The following is a 22,846-nucleotide window of genomic DNA, read 5'->3' on the forward strand; positions in this document are numbered from 1 at the left end:
GTAAAAAGTGACCTCTAGTGGCGGTGGCAGATATGACAGGTACAAAATTGAACAACGTCAGAGTATTTGTGGCTCATTGTTTCATCAACTCATAGTTCCAGGGGCCAGACCTGTGACAAAATAGAACAAGAATCTATAAATGAAGACAGTTCTACATGTTTCCTTTGTTTGGGATTTGGAATGAGGGCGTTTCAAGTATACATTTATTACAACATTTTTTCTTTCCAAACACTTGCACACGCTGGTATTTTAAAGACAAATAAATGAAATTTCATTATGTTCCTTTTCAAGAAGCCTTCAGCTGCAGAAAACCGTGAAATATGCAACACGAATATCTCCCATTTGTGGCAAATCTTTTTAATTCAAATTCTGTTCCAACAAACAATTCGACCTTGCGCACTCTTAGAGCTACATCAGTTGAATCATCTGAAATCTGATCTGCCAAAGAATTTCTTTTCAGCCAAATGTTGGTGAAGGATAGTTACTGAGGTAGAATATTTTGCTTTCAGGAGCAGATTTAGTTTTCAAGTTTCCCTGAAACTTACACTATTGTCAGAAGAGTCAAACTGCCTTGACCCACGAGGCGTCATAAGCTCCGATTAGTCGACGTCCCCAGATACCAGGCGACAAAACGGCCTGTTGCTCTTCTAAATGAGCTGAAGAAAGACCAGGAATGGCAGCGTTCCGTGGAGTTCTGCTCAGAACCTGCAGCTTTGCTCTCAGTCATTTGACTGCGTGTATACTCTGCAAAGTCTACATAAACTTTCTTGTGCACTCCTCATCCTTGGGTTCTGTCTGGCAAACATTCTACTGCTTGTAGCTTTTAGACGTCAGCGTCTAGTGCTCACAGATTCAACCTCACAGTTTGGCTTTGACGCGAATGCCACTTGTCTCGCTTTAACTTTGCGAGAATTTCGATGTGGCATCGCTGTTTGATCCATGGTAAATAAATAGGTAGCAGTCATTACGTTCATTGAAAATTAAACTGAGTGTTTTAATTGCAGTTTTCCCCCGATAAAGAGTTAGTGCCATATGTTTGACACCCCTGATCTAAGGAAGTAACATCGGCATCGGTAGGTTTGCTGGATGGGCTTGATTAGAAGGAAAAAAAGACTCGTGTTTGTATCCTGAATATCTGATGTTATGTTTTGAAGTTTCATCTGAACCAAAGCAGCAGGAGAGCAACTCTCTTCTATTGTATGTATCTTTACTTTTTTGGGGGGGAGAGAGAATGTAATTATGTGGAGTGTTTTATACACTCAAACCGGAAGCTCAGTGAAATTGAGCCCGCTGCAGCAATACGTCTCGATTTCTGAAATAACTCCTCAACATTTCCTTTCTTATTCTATCCATACACAGTACTGATGTCCTTCACTCCCCCACCTCTGTGCCAATACACAGTTACCTGCAAAGCCCTGACAGCTGCTGTGGTTTGATTTATGTCGCCTTTTATGCGAGCAAAACCTTAACACAGCTTGTGAAACTGTCAAAGCCAAAACATTTGGCATCGTAAATTCCAATCAACTAATTAATGTGTTGTCTTCAGGGCAACAAGTATCTCTAAACTCGGTGTTTCCATTCAGCAGTTCATCTTTTTTTTTTATCCTTTTCTTGTTCTTCTCTCAAAAATATTAATTACAGAAATGTAAATAAACTATTTGACAGGTTAAAATTGGAATATTCCACCAGATCTGCATATTTAACAATGGCTAAGAAACAATGTACCTGAAACAACCACAGGCGTTTCAGCGATGTGCCAACTTATTCTGTATAGGAATCATGGGAAGCTGCAGGCTGGAAATGAAGCTGGATAACTAAATAGCTATTAACCCCACTGTTTTACAGTTATTTGCTAATGGTAGATCTTTTAATTAGAGTCCTTAGGGTGTTCTCATGACCTAATTCTGTCTGTTGAATAAAACACTGGTGTAGAGAATCATGTACCATGTTCATACCTTTTCGTAGTGTTTCGCTCTGTTCTTATAATACCTATAAAAGATACCGCATGTTTTTGTTTGTGTTCTTTACCACTCGTACTAAGATAAATCTTATCTATTTTTTGTCCTCGAGTGCCTGGACTAGAGACTTTCTTTGACTCCGACCTTTAAGCTCTGAGGCGGTCCCTCACAAACTGCGACAATGCAAATAACTTAGGATTGATCTTTCCTTTGAGCCACCGTGCTTGCTGGTCGCCAATGTTTCATTTTTTTTTTTTTATTGTTTTGCAGCTGAGACACAGCAGGCCTTCAAAGACGAGCGGCAAGCACTGACAAAAACAAATTACACGAATGACATGGGCGATGCAATAACCCGATGTGTGAAGAGCGGATGAAAAGGGAATATAGAGAGAGAGAAGAAGAAGAAGAAGAAGAAGAAGGAGGATAGGGGAAGTTGACTGTTGCTTCCATGATGTATTGGTTTGCCGCATCCCCTATGGTGCAGCTGTTTGTTATCTGTCAGAGTCACAGCGCCGCAGAGCCCAGGGAGAGCAAGCAACGCTAACTAGTCCTCGCTGTGCTGACACTTATTAACATTGAATAAATGAAGCTTAATGGACCGCCCAACGCCTAAACATATACACAGAGAAGCAAGCTGTTTCCTTGTCACAGTCTCCGCTCGCATTGCAGACCGTTTAAGTGCTTATGCTCGAGGGACTTTTTTTTTTTTTTTTTTTTTCAAAATAGCCACCTGAAAGAAAAGCCTCAAAAAACAAAACTGCCTCCGCTTCTATGTATAACCGACACTTAGAGGACTTTCGAAACATAATAAGTCCTTATCATCAGAGCAGAGTGAGTTTTGAAAACCTCCAGCACAAAAAAAAGAAAATGACCTATTTGTTTACAGTTGATCACGTCTGTAAATTTGACGGCCTTATAATAATGTGCTCGAAAACATTCCTATTCAACCAATTCTAACAACTCAACTCCCAACAAATAGTACAATAATCATAGTCATCAAATCACCATGCGCTCGTTTCATTCAAAGTGCAATTCTTAGAAACCGTTGAGAAATGATGCCAGGTGTGTTTCCGAAACAGGTACCACCTGATTTAACTCCAGTTAAAAGTCTTTGTGATTAAAATTGTTGCTGTTGTGGGTTTTACCTTATATTGCTTACGGGGTTGTGAAACTAAAAGTCGAGGTGCTGCCGTGTTGAAGACATCTTTCCCTTGTGATTTTATGAAAACCTGAAGTGAAGACGTATAAGTAGATATGCTATATTATAATATATGATATAAAACACCAACGACACCGGAAGGAACAGCCCTTTTGATTTAATTTGAAATTAGCCTTGAATAATCAACACGATGTGAGTAAACATGACAGATGACATCACTCCTGTGCATCTATACAGTGTGTCTGGGAGTTTATATGGCATTTGTGAATCTATTCATGCTCAGATAAAGAGCAGCAGGTCGCAGTAAATGACAAACATTATCAGCCTAATCACCAAATCTGAGAAGTGACCTGAGGGCAGACTGGATACCACGGTGACTCAAAATCACACAGAAGTATCTTCAATAAATCCCCAAACTGTACTGTGAGAGTAAAAACTGACGCTCTGCCAACAAGTGAAGAAAATCTCTGGTTCAAGAAAGAGGCAATGCTTTCTGGCAACTATCTTTGTTTGACAGCCATGATTCATGTTAGAGTCTTCCAGTTTCTCCATGGAAGGGTTGCAGACATCTTTTGCAGCCTGTTTCTGTGTTGTGTTGTGTTGTTTTGTTGTTGTTTTTCTAAATCACAAGTCATGAACTACATCAATAATGTCAGAAAGCTTAGTGGTTTTCACTTTTAAATCAACATACTCAGGACTCCAAAGAGTTTTAAGTAATGTTTTCAACATATGTAGTGACATAACTTGCCCGGTTTCTAAATCAGAGCTATTTTAACTCGCAATAAATTATTCCAACAGCGCTGACTTGAGTTTTTCTATGTTGTGGCACATACTATAAGTGATGAAACTGTCTAATATTTTGGCAGAACCAAATAATTACTAAGGAAAATGATTACAATCGGAAGATAAAGCCAATCATAATTATACTTTCTGGTGGGAAATACAGCAAAATGCCACTAAAATACCTCCTCCTGTCACTGTTGCATTATGTTTGCTTTTCCGCAATGCCACGAAAGATGCTATCTCATGGCAGTGTTGTGTCCGCGACTCTTAAGAAATGGATTTTTTTTTAAAAATCCATGTCTTCTTGAAATGTTTTGCCAGATTTGAGCCTCTTGCAGGCTGGTTTTGGTCCACGGGCCTTATGTTTGGCGCCCCTGCTCCACTGTGTCATGGACATTGGTGGATCAGTTGCGTAGATGTGTAGAGAGCGGCTCATCTTGTCAAAGGTTGGCACTTTAACCCGCCCTGCTCTGTGTCTTTACATGTCTTTGGGCAAGGCACTGATCCTCAAGCTGCTCCCAATGGTGTGCGAGCACCTTGCACGGCAGCCGTCACCACCGGTGTGTGAATGATGGTGTAAAGGACTGCTGCAGCGATAGCGTGTGCTACATTTGTAAAGCTTATTCACCATTTCATGTTTCATTTAATGCGGTGGGATCGGTGATCACTTATGTCTATCCCGTGTTCTTGATGACGAACTGATACTACACTCTGCACACGGGAAAATGAAAAATGCATATCTACAACTTGACGCTCTTGACCCGTCCTGTTTAAATATTCTTTTCCTCGTGGCTCTTGAGAGGAAGCAAACGGTAAATGTTAAAGTTGGGACACTCATCTGTTTTACAGTGTCTTTGTGCAGCCTTCTCGCATCGAGCATGTCACAATTGATTACCCTGAGCTATGACTGGGGCAAAGCCACAGGTTTAATCAAGCATGTAATCTATGCCATTGCCACTAACAACAAATGGAAATGCACTCTGTGATCAATATGCATCTCATGAAAGTAAAACAATGCAGTTGCCCACTGTAACATTATTTTTACGATCACGCACTTAGACGCCTCTTAGGGCCACTCAGCTTCGGCTCTGTACAGCGATAATTTGCATGTGAGGGTTCCCCACTGGGGATTAGGCCCTCTGACAAATTACTAATTCCTTTTAACTACAGGAACCGCACAGACAGTGGTTAGAGGGGGCCCACCTGTGTTCAGGGAACTCGAGCCATGTGCTGCATAATTTCTCTTCAAAGAGACAGAGCCCTTTAATGGAGCTCTTAAGACGCAGGGCTCAGAACTGATAAAGGGTGTCATCTTCTGTGGCCAAGTTGAATTCTTATTACATTGTTTATGGTCGCGACGGTCATACCTCTGATTCGATCCTAAAGAAATGGCAGCGTTACAGTACATTAAGCTGATCATTCATGTCCTACCGAGCCCCTAAAGCTGCAGGAACGAGAGCCCATTACAATCCTAATGCAGATGAGTTGATTTTACTCGATAATTGCATAAAAATCCACTCTCTTAAACCGTAATAATTTTACACAAGTTGAATCAAACTTGATGTGTCATTATAATATATTACGTCACATCAAAATGTGGTGAACTAATTGAATTGTCATTACTTCACACAACAAATGTATTCATATTGAGCTGTCTTTCCCCCCGAAAATCTATAAAATAAAAACAAGCTCTTCTCACAGCCAAAAAAACATGTAATTGAGGCTAGTTGGTGGTTCTAAACCATCCCTTGGTTGTGAGCGTGTTTGTGTGTAATTGCCTGTCCTGCTCTGTGATGGACTGACATCTGAGCTGTACGCTGCCTTCTGATATTGCTTTCAACGCCCTCCGACCCTGAGTTAGATGAAGCAATACAGAAGATGGGCGGCTATCAAAGAATAACAAATATAGCATAATTTGAAGCTAAAAAGCCTCTAACCTCAAGTTTAAATGTTCCATTGATCATGAGTTTGCCTCTAAAACATGCTGCACTGACGAGACACCAAAGCTGTTAATGAAACTGCTTGACAAGAATGACAGATTTTCGGAGGAGAATTTTCAACAGTATCTGCTTGTATTCTTGTGAACGACTGGACGCAGAACGTCACATACTTGGAGGTGCAGTGTATATGAATGTGCAGCACTTTTAAGATTTGAATGCTGTTCATCATAACTTTCCCCACGGTGGTGATATTAAAAGGAGGCTGGCCGTGAGATGTAGGACTCAGCAACCTTGTGCTCACTGAGGAGGATCATATGCAAAGTGTTATGGAGAGGCCCGTTGTCATTAACTCATAATGAGTCTTTGGAAATAAATGCCATATAGTAAAAATTGCCATAAAACAATCGATCAATAAGGTTTAAAGGGAAATACTGAAGTGATTTCCAAAGTGAGCTTTCCTCACAGAACAAAGGCATTGCTGCTGTGACCTGTTATTCGATGTTAACATGAATTATTATGAATTCAACCATTTCAAAACAGGAAGTCGTTGGTTTATTGATGCTTTAAGTAAATTGACACCATTGAAATTTTCAGGTGGTGCAGGCTGAGTGTCCCATTGTATTTAACACAGCCAAAACATCTCTTATTAGGATTGCACAGGCAATGACAATGTAAGTCAACTTTTTTTCTTTTTTTTTTGACATTTAGCTCCTTTGTTCCCCTGGCCCTTGTCCTTTAGGTCGAAATCGTTCCCAGAGGGCCATTGACAAACTGTTCCCAAACACACTTACTTTGCACTTGACTTCAAAGACCCGATACTCTCTCTGGTGGAGGCACAGAGTTGTTGAAGTAGGCTGCTGGGCTGAAATTGAATGCCACCCATGTCTTCTTTACAAAAACACAACATCTAAAGCTGTTAAATTACTTTGAGCATGAAGGGAGAAATTGTATAACAACAGTTTAACAATCAAGCCTCTTTTTTTTTTTTTTTTTACATGAAAGGCACATCCAAATAAGTAATAGATACAAAAAGAAAATAGTCAAAAGAAATCTGTCTCAAACTCGATCTGAGCCACTTTCACTTTTTATCTTTTCCTGAATACAAATTAAAATTTTAGTGCTTCTTACCTTGTTAGTGTGTCATTACCTATTTAACACTAAATGCAAAAATCCTGTCAAAATCTCCTGGTTTGTGTTTTCAGAACTGTAAAATATTACATTTTTAGTTTTTCAAACTTGAAATGATGACAAATATGACAAAGGAGTTGAGTTTATATAGACAACAAAGCAAATAGGTATATTTGCAGACTCCTTGGCAATATTATTTTTTTATTTTTGGTACTTTCATATGAAATGCTTTTGAATAATCAAAGTGAGAGTATGTGAAACATTTGCTACTCAATAAAGATTGGCAACAGTTAAACTCCAGATCCTCTGGTTACTAAACATATATATAAGCTCATTTTAACTGACTAGTAATTTTACAAACATTATTTGGTTACTTCAAAAAAAAGCGAATTGGACATCTTGTTAAAATGTGTTTATAGAATTATTTTACAATGTACCTCTTGTCATGTAGACTATTCTATAAGCAATCTTGGCTTATCCTAATAAGTATTACAATTTGGAGTAAGTCCCTGTTTATACCACAAGATTTGTGCTCTTGGCCAATGAAAATACAACTTTTTGAAAACGGTTTCCAAGGTGGAACTTTTTGAAATCATAAACAATATAGTATAAACTATGTTTGTAGGATATTATTGTCATGCATGCCTGTGTGGTTTCTTTACAAAAACAACCAACAGTACCCATTTGTGGCGCTAAAAGACAAGAATGTCATTTTCAGTGTTTCCGTGTAAACAGACATCGTTTTCAAAATGTTGCTGTGTAAAAGTCACATTTTTCTAAAATGGAAATGCAAAAACAATCCATTTTCACTTGAAATGTTGTCTAAAGTTACTACCAGAATTCACACGGGAAAAATGAAACGTTTAGGAACCAGTTTTAGTTATTGATGTACATCTGTAATACGTTGTCAATACCTTTCTCAATGAAAGTCCTCATTACATTCAGTTTTTCCAGCATTTATACAGTATTTCATGAAGGATGCCCGGGTTTGTTGACATCTCTCACGGAAATTCCCAAAGATTCCCAAACCAAGATCCCATTTGTACACTTGATCTCACAAGATCTTGATTCGCACTGGAAAAAGGATTATCAATCAGTTTCACAACATTTGAGACTGTTCTCGTGGCTTGAATAATCTTTCTTTGAGAAAGTCTGGCTTTTTTTTTTTTCGTCCCAAATCGGCCAAATGTTGATATTTTCGTTTTGTTTTGTTTCGTTTCGAGCTGCTGCAACGCCATCTTTAATATCCCAGAAATCCATGTGGGAGGATTCCGAAGATGACGTCAGTTAGTAAATTCAAAACACAGTTTGATGGCTACAAATTCTGGTTGGTTTGTAAACAAACGATTTAGGTCAACTGCATTTTGGATATTCGTGGAATTGAGTGGTAATGGTCTTGTTTTTCGTGTATTGGTTTATTCTCTGTGCAGAAGTCATACATTTATTGGGATGTATATTTTAAAGACTCTTTCTGGCAGAGTAACTTTAAAAGTGAACAAAGTCTCTGTTTATTTTGGCGGTTAAGATAATAAGTTTCTTCGTTCTGTAAATAGTTTTAAATCACACTTAAATCACACTACTAATACCATGATGGTATTACGAATAAGAAATTAACCTTCCTACACAACCACCCAGCTGCATTAATTGAAGCAGCAACAGAAAAAATGGCAACAAGTGCGAGTAAGATCAGCGTACACATCCATGTCCGATTTAACTTTCTCCCATCTGCTGCAGCTAAAGCGAAAAATGATGTTGCGGTTCGTTTTCTGACTCATTAATGGCAAACTAATGAAATTGTTCCGACTATGAACACAATGCACTGAGAAGCCTCGACTGAGGGGGAAGATGTTAATGCTCACTGCCGGAGTGCTTTGTGGTGGCATTGTGGATGTGACCAAGGAGCTTTCAGACGCTGCCATGACTTCTTTTGGGCTGAACTTTTGTCGGCTGTGTTTGGCCTGATAGGAGCTGACTGAAGATTGTTGCAGGTAAATGGGGAATCCTGACAGCTCGGGGGGGGGGGGGGGGGGGGGGGGGGGGGGGGGACCATAGGTGAAACCATGTATGAGGAAACGAAACTGACATGGCTTATTTAAGGTCAAAAAAGAGGCAAAGAGGGTGTGATAGGTATGATAATACAGTTCCACTGAGGCATGAGGTGAAGTCTAGGATGATGGACAGGTAGTGATGTTCATTCTGAGGAATGGCAAATGAAGACTGCGGCTTCCACTTGGATAGGAAGGGGATATTCTGTTGGAATTGCTGCGCGTAGTGTAAAGGCCAATAATCCGCTGTGGATTGTGGAGCCCATTTATGAGTCTGAAAAGCAAGTTCTTACTCATAGTTCACGATAAAACAAATACATGGAGATGTACCTGATATAGTTAGAGTAAGGTACTGGGGTCGGGGTTAGGATGAACTCAACAACCTCAAGTATGTGTACTAATAAGGCAGTGAAGTGAGCGAAAGAAGAGACAAGGACAAACAAAAAGTAAAGTCACACACACACAGAAGTAGCTGATATGTCTGTATGTAGCACAGCCCTTACATATTTTCAGTGTTTAAAGGGAAGAGAGCAACATGATAAAATTCATGGGAACGCGTCCAGGCACAACTTTCCTTCCTGTTCAAACGTGTGCAGGGTGGCCGGCCAATCGGAGATAAAATCAAGTGTAATCTTGATGTCCGCAGTTTGCCAGATATCATTTTGTTCTTCCCTTTCCTTGTGATCTCTCGCTTGATGGAGGCAAAATAACTGCAACCTACCCATTCGCTCCATGTTCTCTGGAGTCCGACAAGAATCTGACCAAAAGGTTTATTATCAGTCGAGTCCCTTTCAATTACAGCTCATTAATTACACTTCTCTTGGCACAATAGTTCACCGGGCAATGAATATGATTGATAAAAAGAGATGTTACTCATTGTTAGTGAGGCAGATAGAGGGTGAAGAACCAGCGCGTTGAGTGCCACTGCAGGTATCTGGAGGGGGAACTGATAATATTTCACTGATGAATGATAGCACGAGCACACCTGCGGATCCTGTTAAGGAGCAGGGAGAGTGCTGTTGATCTAAATCATTGATGGCTCTCACTGATGGCTCGCACTGAGGTCTTACCAATGCGATGAGCGAGTTCTTAACACAGAGCACGTTTTCTATTAGAGCAGCCTCTGTGACAGAGCAGGAGCAGGTGCGGGTCCCTTCTTGCCACATCAAGCGCTGTAACACTGACAGTAACAGACACCGTCTTCGGCGGACAAAGAGGAAAGCATGTTCTCGTGACGCAAGCAATATTTCTCTCATCTCACGTCTCTCTCTCTCTCTGATTGGGCCTGTATACGTGACAGCCCCGTATCGCCGCAAATCATGTAATACATCTATTCCATTAGCAGATAGTGTACCAGTGTCACGTTAGTGTCATGTACTGCCCGCCGAGACATGGAAAGGACATGCGTGCACCAAGGTGCAGTGCAGACGGCGAGGAGACCTGAGTGGTTTGATGGAATAGGCCTTTCCATTTTAGAAAACCACTGATTTAAACATACGTGAGGGAAGATTGTGGTTTCATGTTATGGAACTCTCTAATCTTAACGTTGGCGGCCCCATTGTCATCAGTGAGTGTGACCGTTACAAAAACGTATTAAACAATGAAAAAAGGGCCGTCATTTCAAACTGCTGCGTTTTGTCAGCTATGCAATCCTTTGTTATACGGCCTTTCTGTAACATAACTATCAACACAACATAAAACATAGCCACTAACTTTTACTGTACACTTTTCCACTTCAAGTTTGAAGCGTAGTGCTTCAATCTAATCCAAACAGCCAGTTTTTCCAAACTGTTGATTTATGTGATGGAATTTGTCACAATACCAGCAGATGTCCTTTGTATCCGTGGGCAAGAGCTTCTGACAAAACATTGTCATTGTTAAAAATATTTCAAGAGCAAGATGTACTGTAACCGCTGGTCCAATGACGGCTATAACCTTGAACATACTATTGGGTTGAATGAGCTGAATTTAATTTATATTTTGTTTGATTTGTCATATTTCGACATAAAAGCCTTGTCCGTCCACGTATGGTCATATTAAGATTGGTATTTCTTTTCTTTTCCTTTTTATGAGCCTTTTTCAATGACAAAAATCAAGCTGAGTGTTCACGAATGGTTTTAGATTGTAATGTTTTGATGAGAGGTTGCAGCAAGTTGCATGGCAAGAAAACGCATTGGTTTCTGTATGTGTTTGCAGAAAACGGGACAAAATGCTTTAATTGGTCATCTTTAAATGTTTTAACCTCTTAACAGAGCCTGGGTAGCTGCTCTGCCTTTGTTCCCAGGCTTTACTGTAAGCTCAGTTAAGCTCAGCTCGTAGTCCCATGACTCCAGCTTCATTGTTGAGTATTCTTTATGAAATGAGCGTCTACTATATATATCTGGAAGGACTGATTCTTAAAATATTGACCGTACACTGAGGTTTTCTTAAGAGTCGATGACGTTAATGGTAAAAGAGTCTTGGTTCCAGGATGGTGAGAACGTCTGACAGGCTCGCCTTTTATAAGATATGACATGTTTTTATTGATCTCAGGAGAAAAAGACTTCAATAAACAGCCCGGTCTTTGGAGGGACAAGAGTACAGAGAGAAATACACACATAGTGCCATAGGGGATTCGCTGATGTTAAGAATAGATACAATGCTTTATCATTTATTGTAATGGATGTGCAGCGGGCAGCGAAATTCAGCGCAGCTCAGATCAGCCCAGAGCAAACGCACAAACACGCACTCGTATCACGGTTACACATGCGAAACAATCTCATGGAGGAATGCCACTCTACTGGCTTTTTTCTTTTTTCTTTTTTTTTTTTAAATTAGGTCCTTATAATAAGAGGAGTGCGGTACTCCACATATTGAAGTGGGACCTCTCCAGCCCTGCATAATTTCTGCTTTTGTGTCTGAAAAGATTTTTTTTATTATATTTTCTCTGACAGCAAGCCCGTACTACTGTAAGTCTTGCAAATATATAACAAATTCCCGGCGCATATATCAGTCCTCGCCCAACAGCTCCTGATTTCCTGTCTGGCCTTTCACTACGTAACTATCATCATTTGTCCTCAACCATTTTTCCAGACACACATTTGAAGAATGGAAGACTAATTAAGCTTTCTTTTTTAACATTCAGACCTCCCCGGGGTGACAGATGTGGGATTTGCATTTATCAGAACGGAATTTCTCCTGGCCCACAATAGACCACCGTCCTCTCTGGGGTGTTCCTCCCGTGTTCTGCCCAACACGTGCCGGCATGAATAGAGCTGCGCTCCTTCAGTAGACAACGGGAGAAAAGTCCATTTTGAATTACTCAAGAAGACCCTTTTGTGTGGGAACAATTTGGACTGCTCTCATCGCTGCTGCAGCACAGTGGATGAGAATAGACCAATAGGATAGACTCCAAAATGTGCCAATAATAGCCCAAAGAAAAATGTTCAGACTGCATGGCTGTTTCTTTCTGGATCACTGTGAGAAAAGCTCAAAATCAGCCTCTCCTCCTTCTGTCATGAATAAATAAACAAGCAAACAAGACTTTTCGACCTCCAAGAGTAATTATCCAGCTCAGGGTGAAAGGTCTGTGGCAGTACAAGTAGGGTACACCTTGCACAGCTTACAGCCATCACATAATAGGAATATTCCTTTAAACAAGTAATGGCACACGGCACAAATAAATGAAAGTGTTGAATAAAATTGAGATAAACAGTTATTCCCAGTTGCATAGTTACAGGAGCTTGACATTTTCATAAGTTTTCACAAAATGTGGGCGACAGAAGTTGGAGGTTAGAAATGACAAACAAATGGCTATTTACTTATCCTTTATAAAATTTTAGGCTTCAGTCAATAGTTTTTTTTTTTTTTTTTTTGTCAAGTTAAAGTACAAAAGCTGTAGTATAAGTCAGCAATAACCTCCTGCGTAATGTTAGGTTCCCTTATTAGCAGCAATCAATAATGAGAACATAAGATAATCTTGCCTCCACTTATTCTACAGGAGGGTGAAAACCACATTGACATCTGGATACCCGTGGTACACGCCCTGTAATCTAGCAAACATAATCACTCATACCCATGGGGTTGCAGCGTGGATTGGAGTACATGAAAATGCAGTGGCATTGATACAGTAATTTATCTATTTATACTGATTAGTAATAACAATGTCAAATGAACTTTTTAACATTTGAAAATTGCACTTGGTGTTTTCATGCTTCGCTTCATATATTTCCACGTAATAGATGATAAGACAAGGAGAAGCACAGAAGCTATTTTTAATCAGTAATGGGTCTGGCCATGGATAGTCGTAATTGTCTTCATCATCATAATATTTATTACTCTGCCGTCTTTGTTGCTTTTACTTTTTTTTTTTTTTTTCTTCTTAAAATAACCTTGAGAAATGTGAGAGATAAGAAAATATTTCTAATCCACTAATATTATGCTGGGGGGGATAATACTGAAAAGGAGTGAAAACATTCAAATTGTGATGATGTCTCAAGTAAAATACAGAGAAAGAGGATAAGCAGAAAGATTAATGAATGCCGTGTTGGTTTTTAATACCCAGTGTTAACTTGATTAATGGGAAAGTCCATTAAGTTGAGTCGAAAGTGTGAACACGAATTACATTAGCCGTGAATTATCTTATTAAAATTTACAATCAACCACTGTCTCGCTATTCAAACAACATCCCCAGTAAGTCCCAAAAAAAAGCAGGTTCAACAGTTCCTCAGTGTTTCTACGAGACACGGTGGCAGGATGTTCATTTATTTCCAGAATTGGGAGCCTTCGCAATCAAAATACACATCCCCTTCATTGCCTTGGCAGATTGTATTTCAACCATGCTGTGTAATAAAAGGCAGCATTGTCTATTCATGCCACAGCCACACTTGGCAATGAGATGTCCTGTAATTGCAGGATCTGACATGAAGAAATGTGTCAAATTTGGGTGAGGAATAGTCGGGGGGAAACTGTGCGATATTTCACTAAAGATACGTACGCGCGGCAGACTGAGAAGAGTAAAAGGATGTTTTAACCTTCTGTTCATGCGACACACGGAATGGCTTGAGCCTCTCTTTTGCCAGCGGACACGCTGGAAGACGCAATATTTAGATGCTACAATTATCATAATGCCATGGCTATAAGACATACAGTATGTGGCTGCGACGGGAAGCAGTAAAGTTGAGGAGTTTGGAGCCGGCAGCACTGAGGAGGTAGAACTTGGCCCTGCCGGCAAAAAGCACATTTTTCACATCGCCCTCCTCTAGACCAGTGATGAATGACTGCCGTAATGGATCTGAATAAGAGAAGGGAGCACCCAGGGAGGCGCTGCGTGTATGTGTCACTTGCACTTTTGTGGACTGATTGATCAGCTGATTGATGGCAAAACGTCTCCAGATATTTAGCAAAATTGTTTCTCTCCAGTGGAAGTCCAAAGCAGGTTTTAATAAGCAGTATTGTCCATTTACAGTGCGTGTATTATTTCTCATAACATTTTAAATTAACAGTAGCCTATGTCTCGTGCGTTTGGCAAATGTTTACGCTTTCTTGTTAAGATCTATTAAAAATGGTCAAATGTATTAACGTGACGAAAGGGAAGAAAATTCCTCTGCATTTTACAAACGTTCACTTCAATCATTTACAGGAACAAACTTGTGCTGACACGTGGATTTAAATGGGTGTCAGTTAATTTCCAAAGAATTTCCCCGGCACGTTGTGGTGCTTCTGGACTTTAAATGGCACCACCAGTTCAGACCTACCGGTGGGATGTAATTATATTATATTTCCATAGAGAATGGTTTGAAATGGAGATATGAGGGTCACGGCAACTGGTTGAGCATAATTTGTGTCTGTGTGTGGGTGCTCGTGACAAGGCGCTCATTATGTGTTCACTTTCAGTCAAATCATTAGTTCCGTGGTGCAATAAAGGACGAGAAGCGATTCATTTGTGAAAGTGCCGTTGGGTTTCGGAGACTGCCTATCAAAGCAGACTGGTAGAACAGTTGGGATGCTTAAACGTCTCGGCGTGTGCGTGAAGGGCGGGCACAGAAGTGTCCATGCGTCTGCAATACCATTTCAGTTTTCAATGATAAATTTCCCCTTGATGTTAAAACCAACGTTGAATCCTCGCAATGAACACAAAAGTAAAGTAAATCTTGGCTGGTGTTTTTTGATTTATTTATTTATTTATTGTATTTCATCCTGAGAGAGGCCTGAGTGCCGCGGTGCCGGGTCATCTTCAGGTCAGAGCTGGATTGAGCTAATAAGATTCAGAGTCTGTCTCGAGGACATTTCATGAGGGTGGATAATTGAACATATTTGGCCTTTGAGCTCGGTTCCTTCAGGTGAAAGATCTTATTTGTCAGTTTGCGCCCATAATGTCCTGAGGTTCTGCCATGGTTGGAACAAAAAAAAGTGTAATGGCCTGTATTCCCTACTTAGCCGGGCGAGCCTTTCCAGACACCAGCCATCCTTTATCCTCTCAATGCAGTCCTGCTCGCGAGTGAGTCGTCTCCAAAAGTCCACAGAGTTTTATGAGCAGGGCAGGCTCCTGGGCAGAGGTCATTAACCTTTTGGAAGTCAGACTACTTTAAGGGAACTGAATGTTAAGAGAGGCTACTTGTTCTAACTTCCTGAATAATTACATTTGCATGGTTCATCCTTAAAGACGGTGGTGGCTCCGGTCCTTTGGCTGCTCTTTTCTGGGTCGTCACACCGGATTGTGGTCTGCATATTTGACTCGCCATAAGTTTTACTTAAGCTGGAAGGTCTTCTTGATGCTGCCCCCAGTGGGAAAGTGAGATTTTAACCCCTGCAGTCACAAGTTTGAAGAAACCTCAAGATCACCGCTACATATATTTAAAGACAATGATATATTAAGGATGTGATGTGAGGTATATCAAGGTGAAAGGAACATGCAACCTTATTTGATTTTTTTTTTTTTTTTAACTGACCTTATTATTATTTTCCTAAGTCATTTGTTAATAGTTTTGAATGTGTAGAATGTTGTTCAATAACTTATCTGTTACATCGCAGAGTTATTATCACTTCAGGGATTTTTTTTTTTTTTTTTAGTGAGTCAATAATTGTGTCACTATTGTGGCATTTATGTGTTTGGAGAGGAATCCCCTCTTGGAATTGTGTCTCGAACAGAGCGGCCAACTTTGAAGTAAGTACTAAGCAGTAAGCATCGACTTGCATTTCATGCCACCATTTACTTTTATGGTCTTTCATTTTCCAGCGAAACACACCACATGTAAATGGAACAAACAGGTTTCGGGTCACAGCAGCCGTCATGATCACTCCAAATATCTGACTCCGTCTGAATTTTCTTGCAGGTTGTCTTTGCTCACAAAACCACGACAACAGCCGTCCTTGAACCTGTTGGTAGTTCGATGTATGACTACCGACTCAGAGCCACAACCAAAGATATCCCCACAATTCTCTCATGAGTGCTGTCTTTCGTCTTGGATGGGCAAAAATCGCAAAGTGTGCCGCAGCCTTTATGATACTCGTCAGGTCCCTGTTTACTTCAAGGTGCCCTTCAGAACCATGTTAGAAAAATGTATAATGATGCTTATATTATTTGTCAGAGGTAGCAGCAGTGGTCAGTTGATCATGCATTTTCATATTATCTTATCAGCAGTGCAACCAAATCCAACCACCCTTCTCCTTTTGTAGGCTACCATATTCTAATTATCATCCTAACACACTATTATTTTATTCTTCTATTGATTATTCCTGATTGAAGTCCACATTGATTTAGAAACCACTCAAATGTTAATTCAAATTCCCTTACAGCTGTTTCAATAAAGTCACACCAAAGATTCAGTGTCATCCAGAGGAAGTTTGAGGAACGAAATTCAAAATAACAGCACACAAAAAAAAAAACTACTTGAGAATTATTAAGAACTGTGCCACTCACAATGTGATTTGTTTGGGTGGCGTGACAGCAGGAATCTCATTTCAGCACAGTCGGAGAAAATATGACTTTTAATTATGTGGATATTTGTACGAGCAAATCAAATGTTTTGAGTTAAATGTGTGAATATCTAGACTGTGCAACAAATGATTGTTTTCATTTGAAGAAGCAGAATGAGAACAGTCTCGACTGTCTCTGTTAAAAACAATTACATTGAAAGTGCAGTCTGTGTATGTGCCACATAAATACATAAAGAGGTAGAAAATTAAGAAGAGAGCAATACAGTTCATCTGAACTGTACATGTGCCACAGTACACATATACTATAAAAGGAAATAGAAGGTTTGTGAGGCTCAATTACCTGTTTAGCCTGCAAACTGTATAATTTAGGTTCAGGGCAATTCAAATTAAGAGCAGTCCAAAGAGAAAGAAAATATCAAAAATTACAAGGAGAGAAGTTAAACTTCCACTTAGTAGGGAAGTTTATGACCTAAATATTTGACGTTCACAATTATGTTTGTTTGTATGTCTTTGTATCTCCAACCTTGAATCACAGTATCAGCAGTGGCTCAGAGTCTTTATGAAACCGTGAAAACCTCAGAGCTCTTTTTTTTTTATTTTTCTTGTAATAATTGTTTCGTGGGGATTTTATTCGGGGCTGATCGCCGGAACTTGAATGGGTTATTGCACTTGGCTTGAGGCTGAGCTGCTCGCGACACAGACGCGCGCGCCGCGCAGCTGCTTTCATTTGCGGAGACGCAGCGACGGCGCGTAGAGCTCGCGACTCTGGCTTCGAGGGACGGACCCTCCTCTGTTTGGACTGTGAGAGCCGACGGGGGGACGCTGCGTGTCTCTCTGTTCACCCTGTTGGAGTTTGGAGACAAGTTTTTTATTTTATTTTTTTTGGTTTCTTTGTTTTTTTTTTTTTCTGTCAGAAGGGAGAATAAACTGCCCTCATGGTTGAAACAGTTTCACCGGCTTTCATGTGTTTTATGTGCCTGCGCTCCACGGTGAGGTAGAGACTTTATATATCCGGGCACCTTTCACGGCGCGTGTCAAGCGTGTGATTTATCCCGTGGATGCGGCTGTCGGGGTCGGCGTCTGAGCCCTGCAGGACCAGCCTGTCATAAGGGCATCATGCTCTCCCTGCTCCTTCACGTGTGGATGAGGAATATTTGCGGTGAGATGCTGCTGCTGCTGCTGGTGCAGATCTTGTGCGTGTTGCCGCTGATCGGAGCGGCTCCCTCTCAGACCACCGAGCAGCTGGACACCGGAGTGGTAAGTTTTTATTTAATAATTTTTTTTACTCCTCCATATTTGCCTTTCCCTCTCTGAAGTTTTTCTATCATGTGCATGTTCAGATAATTTTTTTTTCCTGCAGATGCTTCAGGGTAACAGTGCGCTCGCTGGTTTTCGCTCTGCCCCCCCCCCCTCCCCCTCCCTCTCCCTCCCTCTCCCTCTTGGGCTACTCTGGAAGGTCCAGCAAAAAAAAAAAAAAAAAAGCAGCAAGAGCTGTCTTCTCCAAATACTTGCCCTGAATTTTAACAGCGCTCTGCAGTCCCATTCACAAGGCAGGGAGAGTGGCGGTATCTTCCACACTGCGTGATTGAGGGAGAAGAAAACTCTCATGTGAACCTGATCTTATTTCAGGAATGAGCTCATTAAAAAAAAAATTTTTTTTTAAAAAAGGAATCAAGTTGGTGAATGGTTTTGTTTCAATGATTGATCGACCTCTTCCCACCTTATTCTGAGAGACTCCGAGCACACCGGTGCTTCCTCAGTAATGCCTTTGGAAAGAGTCGAGAAAATTGCTGTGTTTCAAACAAACGATCCACTCCTCTGCTGTGTGGCGGATCAGTGGATTGAACTAAAAGAATTCAGGGGGAATAGGCAGCTCCATTGATGGAGGACACGAAGTAATCACTTTGTGTTCTTGGCAAAAAGACATTTTCATTGGGAAAACCTGTAGTCATTTTCTTTTTGTGTCTGAAGGGAGAAGCAGCTCAAGAAGTCATTTTGCCAATGATTTTAATACATTATATTTTCATACGCTCGCCCGGGAGGGGAGATGGATGTTGAAATACACACAGACTGTGAAGTGGTAAGTGGTTATACATCATCGTCGTCGTCGTCGTCTTCGTCACCGAGCAGCAGCATGTAGCCCCACGGCCAAGGCTGCTGGATGCAAAGACGAAGAGCTGCGATGATGACAAGCGGCGTGTGAGTTCACCACTGTACGTGTCTGTAGATAGCTGATGGACGATCAGCAGGGCTGGATGCACATGTGAGAAAATGCAATATATTCCTTTTAGAAAGTGCAAGTGCTGGGTTTGCCAAAAGCTGATTATCGTCTTCTTTTTTTAATCCCCAGGATAGCGTTGGTTTTTGCCGGCACTCATCCCTACTTTTTGCTTTCTTTCAGCCCCTAAACTCTTTTCTAAAACCTACACATGGGGATTAAGTTTTTTTTTTTTTTTTCCCTTAAAGAGAAAAAGAACAAGAGCTCAAAAATAGATCAGTTTCTGTTTCTTTACTTGTGTTTTCCCTTCAAGGTTTTTTTTACACTTTAAAGCGCTTCATCTTTCCTCTGATTTGTCTTTGATTCGCTTCACACTGACAGATCTTGCACACCAGACAGGTTTTATTTGAACTTGTGTAATTTTTTTTGATAGCTATTTCTTTTTCCAATGGCGTGTGGGCTAACAGATAACATGGTACGTTGTTGTCTTCCTGCAGTCATAGAAGTTATGTCATAGAAGACGAACCGTGCACACAGTCGTACAAAGCATCCGGGGTTTTTTTTTTTCTCCGGGTGTGCGAAGCGGCACGCTCCTGCGATCAGGTGGATGGCAGCACGCTTGACGTCAAGACATGGTCGGATGCTCTCCAGCTTCAAATCAGAAATTTTTCTGTTTCTCCAAAAGGTCAATTTGGCCAACTTTTGACAACAGTTTTTTAAAAAAAAAGAAAAGGCCTGTGCACAATCCTCCCTTGGTTTTACTGCTGGCTTTAGCTGGAAAACAAAAGCCTTGAGGCAGTTTATTACACCGTGGGAGAAGCTCTGCCCCCCCCCCCCCCCCTTTAAATGATTACCTCATTTAATTTCCTGGCCTCAGCGTGAATGAAGGCTCCTGTCACTCGGGAATAACCACCCTCACCTCATTGTTCATTCAGCAGGTGTTGTACAAGAACTTGTTTTTTTTTCATAAAGAAATCTGCAATTTGTTCATTAAGGCGTGGGCGCACAAAAACCTCATGTGAGGTTTTAGTTTGATGAAATGACGAAGATTTAAAACCGAGGCGATATAGTGCACCGCAAGAAACCGACAGATATTTCAACTGGAAGAAAAATCACTGTCATCGAGCGAAAAGAAAAAAAGACTAGCATGAGATATCTTTTCTTTTTTTTTAAATTGTTGTTTTTTTTTACACAAATTCATCTGTCAAGATTGGATGAACTGTGACACACAAGCACAGCGGTGTCACCGGATGAGAAGCTGTGGTAACGGCAGCAATCTTCTACAATTTACTGCAGTGGGCAAAATGATATCGGAGGTGGAAACAGTCCTGCATTTAAAGTCCTCCATGCAGCCTGTAGTCGGAGTGGACCTGGAATGCTTTGCCCTGCTTTGTGTGGCCGTAAATATGCTTCATGGTAAACGAGAGGCACCCTGTGCAATGAGAACTGCCATTCCTTCAATATTAACCAGCACTTTTTCTTTTCTTTCCTGGAGCCAATCCTCGTTGAGAGAAACCCATTATGTAATACTCCAGAGGTTAGTCTGGCAGGTGAAATCTGAATATTATTTGAAAAGCTCAGTTTATTTTTGGGGCTGGAGCATTTCATAGGTCCACAATGCAACTTTATTTCAACGGCAGTTTGTCTTGCAGAGTGGAAAACGCTGAGATGCCATGATATGATATGAAAACATCAACAACCTCGCTGCATGCGAGGCTGCACAGCGACAGTCGGAGCGCTCTTGTCACAGTTGTGGTGGATGTCCTGTACATGTGAGCGTCAGCGTTGGGATCTGCAAGAATAGAAAACGGTGGCGTTTGCTGTGCAGAGCCGCATTATCTTTGATCAGTCCCTCTCGGATTTCACTGGATTTTTTTTGCGTTGGCAAAAATCCCAGAGTTCGCGGGAGCTTTTACAGAAAGTTGTGATAAAAGTAGATTTTTAAAAAAAAAAAAAATGTAATGGTCTAACCCTCTTTATCACCTTAACATAACAAACAAGAGATTGAAAGGACGACATATATGTAATAAAATAGGCTTTGCAGAGGCTGACACAGCTTCTGAAGTTCCATTAAATGCAGTAGTTTTGGAACATATAGAAATAACTAACTTGTCCCGTATTTATGAAGTTTCAATTACAATTAATGATGTTAAACGTTTCATTACATTTTCAGCTGTTCTTGTACCTGATTTTAGTGGATTCGTCCTTCTTTTCCAGAAAATGTTGACAGAATAGAATGGAAATAGTTTATTAATCCCACGGGAAAATTCCTTTAAGCATTGTTCCACAGAGAATATAGACAGAAAATCATATAAGACAGGATATAAATTACATAAGTAATTATATTAAATTAGTAAATATTGACTAACATCAGCACAGAAAACATCAAATTAACCAAAACGGAGCAAACACCATTAAACCGGGAGAAGTTCCAGAGTTGTTATAGAGGAAAAACATCATTTGACTCATTATTTTCCTGCTACGTTCAAAGCTTCTTTTTCGTTCACGACCGGCACACCACTGCACTGCACGGTGCAGCGTACTGGTGTGTCGCTCGCGGAATTTGCACCTGCAGTGTGGGAGCAGCAGCAGGCGCTGCATGGAGCACGACGCCACAAACTGTGGAGCACAAACCAGAATCCAGCCTTCAAAATTGGAGAAAACAGTCTCGTGCCACTCTTGTGTAAGACATTCAGAAACAGTTTTTTTTTATCTGTCTTAAGCCCTAATCTTGGATGATAAATATGCCGATGTGAAAGCTGAAATAGAAAAAGCTGTTCCGACATCACGGTCTAAATTGCCCGACGATTGGGAAATTGCGGAAAAGTTGCGAGGATTGGCTAAAGTTGCAGGGATCTGTTGAATCAGCGTTAATAGTTGGGATCCTGGATGGTCTGTTTGATAATATGAGGACGTGCACGAAGCGGCCTGCAGAACCGGTAAGGTTCTGGTGTGGCTGTTATGTTCACCAACCAAACATTGTTTCAGCCAACTTCTTCAAAGAAATTCTGGATTTTCTTTAGTTTGAGGATCTCTAAAGTGTTGACTTGTCCTCGAAAATCCCAGGAATCACAATTCAATTGAGCGTCTGCGGGAAGTTTACTGGAAGCACAAGTCTGATCCTTTGAAACCGTCACAGTAATTCTAGCAAGTTCTGTTAATGCTAATTAGGGGTTAGAACTTTGACAATGAGAGTGTTTTCTAATATGACGCAATGGCATTAGTCCATTATATAGCATTAAATTGTGATACGTGTGACTCGCATTCAAGGACGGATTTGTGCGTAGGTCACCCAGTATTGGAAAAGTCCAGAGCCCACTACATTATATGTGAGTAATGCACATAGAAAGTGGGGAAGAATTGACTTGAGTATATAAAATAAACTTCCTCTCCCAGAGAGCTTCAAACTGCAGTGGAGCAAAGAAGTGGAAGTATTGTTAATACACAGTTTTAGAAGTTCCTGCAGCTGTCATAGCCCAACTATATGTTGCAGACTATTAAAGCTTATCAAATATTTCAAAGAGAATATATCAAATTATCCAAAAAAAGAGTGTGAAGAGTGTCCTTAGACCTTAAAGCTCCAAGATGACAGTTGTTGCATAGTCGCCATACATTTGAGAAACATGGGAGCAATTGAAAAGTAACATGATGTACACTTATGGGCCACACTTATAAACTTCCTGTTCGAGAACTGCAAA

General features: G+C 40.6%; 1 protein-coding gene across 1 annotated transcript in view; it reads left to right on the forward strand.

Moving 5' to 3' along the window:
- Positions 1-18,046: 18,046 nt before the first annotated feature.
- Positions 18,047-22,846, forward strand: part of LOC308117504 (matrix metalloproteinase-17-like) — a gene marked incomplete at both ends in the record, with an annotated part of 105,808 nt that continues 101,008 nt past the window's right edge. The window contains one exon of the mRNA XM_080476422.1: positions 18,047-18,187. Within this exon, the coding sequence (XP_080332548.1) occupies positions 18,047-18,187 (141 nt within the window). The remainder of the gene's footprint in view (positions 18,188-22,846) is intronic.

Source organism: Lipophrys pholis, assembly GCF_963383615.2.
Source record: "Lipophrys pholis genome assembly, chromosome: 12".
Classification (NCBI taxonomy): Eukaryota; Metazoa; Chordata; class Actinopteri; order Blenniiformes; family Blenniidae; genus Lipophrys; species Lipophrys pholis.